The sequence below is a fragment of the Salvelinus namaycush genome, chromosome 27 (genome assembly GCF_016432855.1).
Source record: "Salvelinus namaycush isolate Seneca chromosome 27, SaNama_1.0, whole genome shotgun sequence".
NCBI classification, from domain to species: Eukaryota; Metazoa; Chordata; class Actinopteri; order Salmoniformes; family Salmonidae; genus Salvelinus; species Salvelinus namaycush.
Window position 1 is genome coordinate 33,599,174 of NC_052333.1, and position 11,081 is coordinate 33,610,254.

An 11,081-nucleotide genomic window follows, 5' to 3' on the forward strand; every position below is an offset into this window, starting at 1 on the left:
GGCAAATGGATGCCACTAGTGAATTCATGCAAGGATAAAGCAGCATAACACCCCTTCTCCCCCTTCTCTCTTCCAGAGCTCTAGCTTTAACCAACATACCTAAAGAAGAGGGTCCAGCCCTTAAAGTGAACCAAATGATCACCAAAGTAACGCCATACCAAACCAAGTCCAGCAAGGGAGAGAAAATCAACACAGAGAGTATCAAGATGAAGCTGGAGACAGCCCCAGATATGAGTGAGTGGCAAGAGGACGACTTTGCCCTCAACTGTACCTACATTGTCCCTGACCAGATGTCAGACCCCAGCATTGGCGTGCCTAAAGCCATGACGTCCATACCCCGCAACCTCACCTTTGAGTACAACACAGAGAATGAGGTAGGAACTTGACATAATACAAATCACATAATGTAGCATTTCTACGTGGCAGATTTAGAAAGCCCGATGGGAATACAGTACAAGTGACATGTCTGTGCCTTGACATATTCTGTGATACACCATTTTTTGGGTTGGTCTGTCTATATGCTCGTGTAGTTTGTAGAGAATAATGAATGTCTTGCATACTCTATCACTCTGAATGAATGAATGAAGTCTAAATTCATCTGAGAGAGCCAGAAGTCAAGGATTGTGTTAGGTGCAAGCAAAAGTTGTCCGTTTAGTGTGTCACAATGGCCAACTCGTGGGAGCTTGGGTAAAAGGCCTAAACCTCTTTACTGTTACCATGTCTCTAGGTCGGTGTGACAGTCATGTCTCTGGGTACACACACACACACACACACACACACACACACACACACACACACACACACACACACACACACACACACACACACACACACACACACACACACACACACACACACAAAATCCCAAGGCTATGTGTGTCAGGAAATCCACTTACTGGCTTGCTTCATAACCCTATGACTCACCTGAGAAGGTATCTGCCAGAGCATGAAGTTTGAGACTGAGGGTATCCTAAAGTGGACACCATTCGAGAAGTTTTCTGCAATATTTGCTGTAATGAAAAGTGACCTTGAAATTGTGGTAGAAAAGCCACCTCTTTCTTCTTGAAAAACAAAAGCCACCTCTTTCTTCTTGAAAAACAAAAGCCACCTCTTTCTTCTTGAAAAACAAAGGCCACCGTTTTTCTCGAGCACACTTCTCACTTGGTCATTCTTCACTTTTCCTGTGGTTGAGTGAGCAAACTCTTCGTTCCTCTTTGTCTCAGTCTTTTCATCCTCTCTGCTGCTGCCTAGGCCTGCGAGGTGTGAAGACTGTGGTTATGAACTCATGTTGAGGCTTTATGTGACTTTGTTAGTCGCCTTCCACCCTCACAAACACAGACATCAGCCAAACCAGATGCAGCGTGTTGCACAGTGCAAGACTTCCCTTTCACACCAAGGGGTTGAGAGAAGTCTATTCCTGTTTCACCAGAGGCAAAGGGACCCTCAACTCTACTGCGTCCTTGCAAGAAAGACAGATACAGTACTTGCACTTCCAGGCACAACTTTTTTTATATGAGTGTCTCACTGAAACACGCACATGTAAAGTACAACATTTCAATGTTACAGCTTGTCTTTTGGTAAGGTTGTCTTTCTTACTCAGAGTAGCTTCCCTTTCTATAACTGCATCATGGCGATTTCTCCCCTGATTAGTTGGAAATTGCTTTGGCAATCCATATGACCTGTGGCGTTTTTATGTTGTGTGTGTGTGTGTGTGTGTGTGTGTGTGTGTGTATGTGTGTATGTGTATGTGTGCGTGTTTCCCAGCAAATGTCACAATGCCAGAGGTTGTGTGAGTCAGCAGGAAACGGACACATAACAATTGAAATACAAATAAAACCTATGCACTACCTATAGGGACATGTACTTAATAGTTCTTGCCAGACATTGTTTGTTACTAGTCATTGTTTAGTCATGGCGATTGACTGGGACACCCTCAGTTGTTCACAAAGATAAATTCAAGTTCATTTTCATGTTACTGTTTTTTTTGGGTGGGGGGTCCTTTTTTAGTTATGATGTACCTATTTTAGGAGAATATAAAGTAAGCTGATTTGAATTGGTTGTACCATTCCTTCGTAACCCTGAAGCGTGCCGGGGGTGCGAGAGTACACGTGGCAGATGGGGCGTGGGGTGTGCCAAGAGAGAAGGGCTGAGCAGTGGGGAGGGGGGGTAAGTAGGTTAAGCTCCAACGATTAACTTTCGTTTGGGGTGCAGGGCAGGCATCGTCACGGGCTGCATTTCCTGGCTGTGAGAGGACCTATTCTGAGCAGGGACAGCTAAGGGGAAAGTGGGAGGGAGAGTGGTGGCGTGGTCCAGTCAAGAAGCGAGCGACACTCCTCACCTCCTTTCCCCCCTCCCTCCTTCCTGGTCTTCTTATTAACCTGGCTGAGCGGTCGTTAACCAGCAGCCCTGTTGCAAATCATTCATGAGTCACGCTACACCGGGGCCGCACAACATCCCTGTCACACCCGCTCTCGTCTCACCCTCCATCACCCCCTGGCCAGGACGCAACAGATCTTCCCCTTCCCCTCCCTCCCTCTCTCCCTTCATCCCCCCCTTCCTTCCGTCACTCTCTTCTCCTTGTCTGCCCCTCTTGTACCCACTTATCACAGAACATTTTCCCATTAATAGTAACTGGAAGTTTTGTAACTGAAAGATGATCTGAGAAGTATTATTGGTTCTCTCGTTGTGTTTACATGTAAGGGCCAAGTAGGTAGACTTTGGAGCACAAGGAAGTAACTTTTGGCCAAAAAAAAGTAAATTTCCTCATTTTAAATTCAATTTCGAGGGACGGGTTGTCCTGTATCTCCTTCTTGGAAAAGGGGGGGGGGGGGGGGGGTTCAAGACAAAACCCCGTAAGACCCCCACGCTATGTGTGCGTCCCACAGATGCTCCCTGCCAAGCTTGGGTGTCCTCATACTTGATTTGGAGACGACTTGTGCCTTATTCAAACTTCCAGTACATCCTAAATAATTCCTATTGAAGTGTGAGTCAGGCTGCTATTCCTGGCCGTCAGGGCTCAGGGCAGAGTTCTACAATAGCTATTTCCCTGTTTCCTTGTCCCAGCTCTCAAGTTAACTGTGGATGCATATTTTTTTTCTTCACTTCATGGGTGTAACTTTCGTCTGGTAAACTCTGACTCAGAGTGTAGACATTGAACACTACAGAGAGACTGGTGAAGGTCATTCTCACTGTTGTACTCTACCTCTCCAGCATGATTAGTAGCATGGATTAGTGATTGATGATGTATTGTCTTGTGTTCTAGGTGACAGGTGTTTTCAGCAAAGAGTACATTCCCCAAGGCACTCGCTTCGGGCCTCTGCAAGGTGACATCCACAACAAAGACAACGTCCCCAAACAGGCCAACAGGAAATACTTCTGGAGGGTGAGCAGGCAGAATAACCGTTCAAGTTCACACACACACGGTTTTGTTTAATCGTGGTCCAATTGTCCTCCTCATTAAAGTTCATAGTTCTTCCTATCTTATCCTAACAGGATTCTGGCAGCAACAAATGAGAGTTGGCATACTCAAAGGAAACAGGATTAACAAAAGTAGTTATAACTTGCTCTCAGTCAGCTGGAGTTGTATATCAAGACATACTGTAAATACAGCCACGAAACCACGTGAATAAAATGATACTGTGGGTTCTAGGGGGGAAAATCTCAATGCCTTATCGAGCAACAATCTATGGGAACTGTTTCTCGAAAGAGACGGGTAAAGAGATTTGACTACAAATTGGTCCTAGTTTTCTTCTCCAATTATTCTTAGAAGAAGAAACAAAAGTGGTTAAACAGTTTCACACCAAGTCAGTCAGTTCCCATCTAAAAGGAAACCAAAATCTATTGCACAGAAGCCCAGAGGTATTCAGGGCTTGTGAACAGATTTTTGAGGAAGTTGTGGATCTTTACACATACGCAACTCTAGCGTCCTTCACAATAACACTAACTGCTTTCCCAGAGCTCAAGTCCCTTTCACCAAGTTTGACATACAGGAAGTGATTGTTAGTGTCCCGTTCTCTCTCTCTCTCATACACACTTTCTTCTCCTTCCCACACACCCTCGTCCCCTCTGTCTCACGGCAGTGACTTATGTCATTCAGGAGTTTTCTCTGAGTCGTTTCCCCATTAAGGCTTTCTGTCCTACGTTTTCACCTTCCTCCTGGCATTTCCTCCTGTAAGCCAGACCCTTCCCGTCCTACTACTGCAATAATGAAAGTCGGACTTGCCTTGAGAGTAAGTTGCCGCTCGCTCGCCGGGCAGGGTAGACGAGCGTGCCGTGTACAGTATGTGTGTGTTTGAGTGTCTGCCAACACAGCCACTGTACATTTCCTCAGGAGGTAACAGTAAACACAATTACAAGTGCTCCCAATATTTAATACATTATTGAGAAGTTGAAAAGTGAGGAAATGTGATGGAAATGTGGAGGGTTGACAGTATTGTGATGTACTGTATCTCCTGGTGGGAAGCAGCCATTCAGGTCTGAGCATATTGAGAGAAACCCCCAACCAGAGTGAGAGAGAAAAAAGAGAAAAAAGCTCTTTGCCCCGCCCCCTCTCTGTCAGTATAATGTAGCAGCTGATAAAAGCAGTGACAGCGCTGATTTCACACCAGACAGTGACAGTAGCTCAGGAACACACACTCAGGACACAACACAAGTGGAACAATAACCAGCTCATTGGAAGAGGAAATAGGAGACTATTCTGCCCATGGCAGAGGTGAACTATTATTTCTCTCTCTCTCTATATATATATATATATATATATATATATACTTTGATAACTGGTGTCAATGGCTGTCAGCTTAGCAACTCCGCAACTACAACGAATAGTTCAGTCATGAGTGAATGCAACAAAGTAGAAATCAGTCAGTTACAAAGTTGTGTACTAACTCATCTACTAATGTGGTGTGTCTGATGTTACGCTGCGTTTAAATACAAATGTGCTTGTGTGTGTGTGTTCTATTCTATTACTTGATTGTATTATTATTATGATATGGTATTCTAATCCCTCTCCTCTCTTTTCCCTCTCAGATCTATAACAGGGGGAGGCTACACCACTTCATCGACGGCTATGACGTGCGGAGCAGCAACTGGATGCGCTACGTCAACCCGGCGCGCTCGCTGTCCGAACAGAACCTGGTGGCGTGTCAGAATGGACCCGACGTCTACTTCTACACCATCCGGCCTGTGGAGGCCAATCAGGAGCTGCTGGTGTGGTACAGCCAAGAGTTCGCCCAGAGACTGTGCAGCCAACCGGGAGACGAGGTCAAACAAAGTGAGTACCATCTTTGATTATTTTGCCCTCCTCTCACCTGTTCACACTCCTCGAGTCCTCCCCTTCTTTATTCCCCACCCTCTACTCTTTTCTCCACTCATCTTTCTCTCTATGCTCTCATTTAATTGCTCCTTCCGTCTACTCTCTAATTCTCTCTTTTTTTTCTGTTACTACAATGCAGTGCTCTCCTTTGTTGTGACACTTGAACTCAATGACAATCTGTCAGTGGGTGAGAGGACAATGTAGTAAAAGACAGTCAGGTGTGACGAACACCGAGACAGGTTTCTTTTCATACCTGGAGCAGATACAAATGCGATTTAAATCTGTCTGCTCGATAAAATGACACAAAAGTGAGCCATTTTTTTTTGTCTGATCAGACTTTCATGATTGTTGTCTTCAAAGGAAACAAGAAGTATCTTTCTCATATTGAAAATATCTCAAGAGTTTATCAGATGGTAGACAATGGGACTGAGTGTGACGGGAACTGTTTCCTGTCTTATTTACTTTCTGGAGCGGGTCATGGTCATGGTCATGGTTGGGTAATTTACGGTCAAAACACAATAGACGGCTGCACCTGCCTTAATGTAGAAGACACCTCACCCACACACACTCACTCTTTTTGACACAACACAGGGGAAATCTCAAAGGAAGTAGGAAAGTCTTCTCAACAATGCCTGGTAAAGTCCATGAGTCATAGTCAGCTGTATTTTCAGGTATGGCAAAGTGTCCATGCATTACATGACAAATAGTGTTGTTGCCAGAAACTCTGTAAGGAGACATACCCTATTACACTATAATTACATTGCACAGTCATTCGACCTGTTGACTAATGTTGACTAGGCTACAATGACAACAGCATTTACACAGGCCTTTTTACTATGTACTCCACACACTTGGCAACCCCTGATAAAGACAATAGCAAATAGGCTAGGCTTTCTAAGATTAAACATAAAAATATAGGATAAAAGTAGCCTCAATTGAATTAGTCTATCCAATGACCAATTTCTAGGCCTAATAAATGGCTTACAATTTTTTTCACTGAACAGGTTGGCACTGAACAGGTGAAAATGGAAACGTCATGCCTAAGCTTTGAATTGTCACTCGAATGCATGGTTTAATTCACTACTGTAGCCTACAGTGGTTTGACTTTCCCTTTAATCCTGGTGGAAGGCAATTCCTGTTAAACAATAAGTCATGTGTCAGTGAAGGTACACAGCTACTCACATAAATCAGCAACCCTTTTTTTTCTATGACCACAAGCCAGTAAACAAAAATGTTTCTTTGCCCTGTGCCTATGGTGTGTACATCGTGTTCCATGCTCACTGGCAATTCCTGTTATTTTACCACAAGGTTTCCAATTAAAATGTCAGTAGTCTGAACCCGCATTTCCAAATGTCTTTCTTCCTGCGGTTTGGAGAGAAATGCGCGTGTAGGGTAATTCACACCTTGCGACAGAAACGTCCCAAAAATGAAAGCTCTTTGTTTTACTATCAAGTCTACATGACACATACCCACATACACCCACACATTAAACACACACACGTTTCTCAAAATGAAAATAATTACTATCTTTGAAGTGTCATCTAAAAACTGAAAACATCATCTTCATTTACCATAAGAGGGAGTGCCAGGGAGGATGTGAGTGTGCGAGTGTGGTGTGTCATTAGTCACTTCTCCCCTCATTAAGACTGTGAACTTTTGCATTTGTCAATCAGTACTCTCCTATTGAAGGAAGTGTTGAAATGTATAATTGTGTGGATTGGATAGATTGACACTACGTCTGACCATGTGTCTTTTCTTCATCCATAGAACACATGTGCGGAGATGTCAGAGGATCTGAGTTCACCAAACAACACCGACCTCAGCCGACCTGGCTCCTGGAAAAGAAGGATGATATGAAGGACGAGAGAGAAGATGAAGGAGAGGAGAGAATCGACGTAGAGGTGCTGGAGAGAGACACTCCACCCGATACGCCAGACGACCAAATCATGGACTTCAGCCAGAAGATGGAGAAGGAGGAGGTGACCCAGGACCACCGGGGAGCCACACCCTCTCCTCAACCCGACCAGAGAGAGCCCAATCTGGCATCTCACATCTACGGTTTCCCTGAGCACCACCCTACTGCCCCCTCCCCGCACCGTGACCTCCCCCTCCACCTCCACGGGCTCTACAGCCACAGAGAGGGCCTAGTGTCCTCCTACCCCCTCTACTACCCCTCCAGACCCCTTCAATCCACCCATCAGCTTCTCCCCACATACAGCAGGCCCCACTACCCCCACCTCCTCCCCCAGTACTCCCCACCATTCCCTGGGATGCTCCCCTCCAGAGGCCCCCTGCAGCACAGTAGCTACCTGGGTAGCGATGGACTTCCATACCCCTCCATGACCTACCAGCCTGGTCTGCTCCCAGTGCCTCTGCCCTACCCCGGAGCTACTCAGGGAGAGCTGAAGGAGAGGACCCCAAATATGTCACCTCCTCATGGAGCCCCAGCCACCCCAGAGCTCTCCCCCCTGCCCAAGCAAGAGCACCAGACACCCCTGCCGTCACCCTCTGGCTGTGAGGAGGCCATGAACCTCAGCCTGGCCATGCCAAAGAGCAGCCCCTCACCGCCCGCTGCCCCTCGGTACAAATCCCAACCCTACCCCCTGAAGAAACAGAACGGCAAGATCAAGTACGAGTGCAACGTCTGCCTCAAGACTTTCGGACAGCTGTCCAACCTCAAGGTGAGGATTTCAGAAGACATAGGTGGACCTGTTGATTTCTTTGGTGGCCAAATCTATTATTGTCTGTCATTGTGGGTTCCTATCTAATCCAGCATTTTTCTTTTAGGTGCATCTGAGAGTTCACAGTGGAGAGAGGCCCTTCCAGTGTCACCTCTGTCAGAAGAGCTTCACCCAGCTAGCCCACCTGCAGAAGCACCACCTGGTCCACACAGGAGAGAAACCACACGAGTGCACGGTATGTTTGTGTTTTGATCCGCTTTCTCCAGTCTACTTGACCGCTAGGACACACACACACACACACACACACACACACACACACACACACACACACACACACACACACACACACACACCTGCCCTGCCCTGCCCTGCCCTGCCCTGCCCTGCCCTGCCCTGCCCTGCCCTGCCCTGCCCTGCCCTGCCCTGCCCTGCCCCTGTGATATAAGGAATCCCTGGGCTTTTGTTGAACACTATATTGTAAACTCAGCAAAAAAATCTTTGAAAGACAGGGTCCTGAAAAAGGGCCGTTTCTTTTTTTGCTGAGTTTATGTGGGTGTGATCAAGGCGACAGTCCTATGTTTATTTTCCTGGTAGGGTTCTCCCACTGAAAATAACCCATCTAGGGTCATACCCTGCTGGCACACAACCAGGGAAGGCCCTGTCTGATAATATAGAAACCAGGAGCCTGGTCTCACCCAGTTGTTCTAATGATATTACTATCACAGCATCATCCTATCCTGAACTCTCCTATCTATCTGTTCCTATTCATATAGGTGTGTGACAAGCGCTTCAGCAGCACCAGCAACCTCAAGACCCACCTGCGACTCCACTCAGGTGAGAAGCCCTACGAGTGCAAGCTGTGCAGCACCAAGTTCACCCAGTACATTCACCTCAAGCTGCACCGACGTCTGCACAGCGCCTACGACCGCCCCTACCACTGCCCGCTCTGCGCCCACGCCTTCCTCCACCGCTTCTCGCTGCGCATCCACCAGCGCAGCTGCTGCCCCGCTTCCCAGGCCAGCGCTAACCCCCATGCCCACGCCCACATCTGCGATCTGGTTGAGCGCTTTGACACCAGCCCCGAGGCGGACACGCTGCCTGAAGGGGCAGGGCCGGCCCAGGTGGAAGCTGCAGTGGAGCGCTGGGTGGCCCGGAGCTTGGAAGGGCGAGACGGCAAGGAGGACCAGAGTGAAGCCACCCTGCTGCTCAAGGCCCTCACGGCGGCCATTAACACCCCAGCTCCTCCCACCACCTCATCTCAAAGCCCTACTTCAGCCCATCAGGAGAGGGCTAGCGTGGTACGCCTCTACAACCGGCCATTGGTGAAGATGCAAGGGCAGTAGGGCAAAGTGGAGGGACCCTTGTGGGGAGGGAATAAGAGAGACATTTTTAGGGTCTACCTCCTGAAAGAAGGCCATTTAATGTTGCAAAGCCAGAGAACAATCGATAAAGTTGTCGCCAAAAAAAAGTATTTCCCCGAGGGGAAGAGAGACTATTAAAAGCCAATGAGAAAGCCGCACCAAAACAAAGACCATTCCAAAGACATGGTGTTTTCTTATTAGCAGTGAAGTGCTCGCAACTGTTTTCACTCAGGTTTACAGGTGTAATTTACATGGGATGTGTGAAAGAGTTTGCTGTACCCTGTGCTTGTCAGCTATATTTGTTCAGTTGAGTGATTCTTTGAATTGTTTGCGTAATGTTACATGTCTTGATACTTCCAAGGAGGCTTATTCCTTGGAAAACCACTGGACCATTGCCAGGAACTACTACTGGGATATTTCATGTTTTATTAGTGGACAAGTCTTTGTGTGTATTTATTTATTTTTGCTCAAAGGGCGGACCAGGGATCTTGAAACTATGTGAATGTATTTGCCAAAAAACAACAAGAATCAAAGACAATATGAGGATAAACGGGTCTAACTTATGTAGCATAACTATTTTTTTTACTTAAATAGTGTATTCTAATGTAATGTAGCAAAATGGAGAAAAAAAAGCAAACTTAAAGTAGTCAGATTGTTATAATGTTCCGGTTCGACGCAAATAGCTTCTCAGGACTTCCTGTGAGTCATCTAGCGATGTATTGGAGGTGCATACTTGTGCACAGAAACTTGCAAAAAAAAAAGAAAAAACGTTTGTTTTATCCATTTTTTTTCTTTGTATTTTTGTCTGTTAAAACAGGTTAAGACAATGCATTTGTATTTGTAAGACATTTTCAACAGTTCTGTTCTGTTTTTTTCCCCATTGTGTTCCTGAATATATACTGATATAGCATTGTGTTTCTAGCTCTTTCTCTTTGATTCAGTTGTTATCTACCGACTGTCGATAAAGCTTTATTTCATTCGTCCTCTATACTGGTGGTAGATGTGAGCCAGAACCAAATGTACTGTAGTCTGTATTGCACATACCCCTTTACTCAGTCTGCTCCAAGTATTACTGTGTATATGCTCAGGTGAATGGCTCTAGTCTTTTGTATTTTACCAAAACTATCGACACAAGTACCACTAGCACTGTAAAAAGCCTGGAACTAGATCCATGTGCACCTAGGTTTTTTTTAACCTAAAACAAAAATGGTGGAACAGTTCTAACATTGTTACTACTCTGAGTCGTGAATAGATTTTTTTTATATATACATATTTGTAGTTTTTGTACAGTATTTTGATGATACTTTTATAGTAAATGTCTCACATTAAACATATTGTTTCTCAAAATTGGATGTGTTTTGAATTGTCTTTTCTCTCTTCATAAATTCCATAATTGTATCTCCACACTTACATGAACGCACACACAGACACCCCCTCACAAATCCCCCACATACTCTCGCCCTCTCTTACTCATAACCCAACTCCAGAAAGTTCCACACAACCGCTCACTCAATACTCTTCTTTGAGTTCACTTTCTTCGACAATAGAGGAACTGAGAGTATGCACTGATGTTAACTAGAATCCGCATCACTTACCATCAGACGATACTAATGTACTAATAACGATTGCAACATTGAATGTGGATTATGTCTTCTGAGAAGATGTCCCCTTTTTGGATATTCAGCGCTTTTGAAAATCTGACAAGCTATTGTCATCAACTTTTAACAT

General features: G+C 45.6%; 1 protein-coding gene across 1 annotated transcript; it reads left to right on the plus strand.

Annotated features, from left to right (window-relative positions):
* The first annotated feature begins 4,596 nt into the window (after positions 1 to 4,596).
* LOC120022278 (PR domain zinc finger protein 1-like) lies at positions 4,597 to 10,703 on the plus strand. Its single transcript, XM_038966180.1, has 5 exons — positions 4,597 to 4,711; positions 5,026 to 5,269; positions 7,079 to 7,992; positions 8,099 to 8,227; positions 8,766 to 10,703. The coding sequence occupies exons 1-5, from the start codon at positions 4,703 to 4,705 to the stop codon at positions 9,333 to 9,335; spliced, it is 1,866 nt and encodes a 621-aa protein (XP_038822108.1). The 5' UTR covers positions 4,597 to 4,702; the 3' UTR covers positions 9,336 to 10,703.
* Positions 10,704 to 11,081: the final 378 nt, after the last annotated feature.

What these genes read in the sequence shown, in the direction of transcription:
- LOC120022278 (XM_038966180.1), top strand. An exon ending in GGGAGACGAGGTCAAACAAA is followed by an intron (nt 5,270 to 7,078) that starts GTGAGTACCATC and finishes CTTCATCCATAG; the next exon opens with AACACATGTGCGGAGATGTC. An exon ending in AGAAACCACACGAGTGCACG is followed by an intron (nt 8,228 to 8,765) that starts GTATGTTTGTGT and finishes CTATTCATATAG; the next exon opens with GTGTGTGACAAGCGCTTCAG.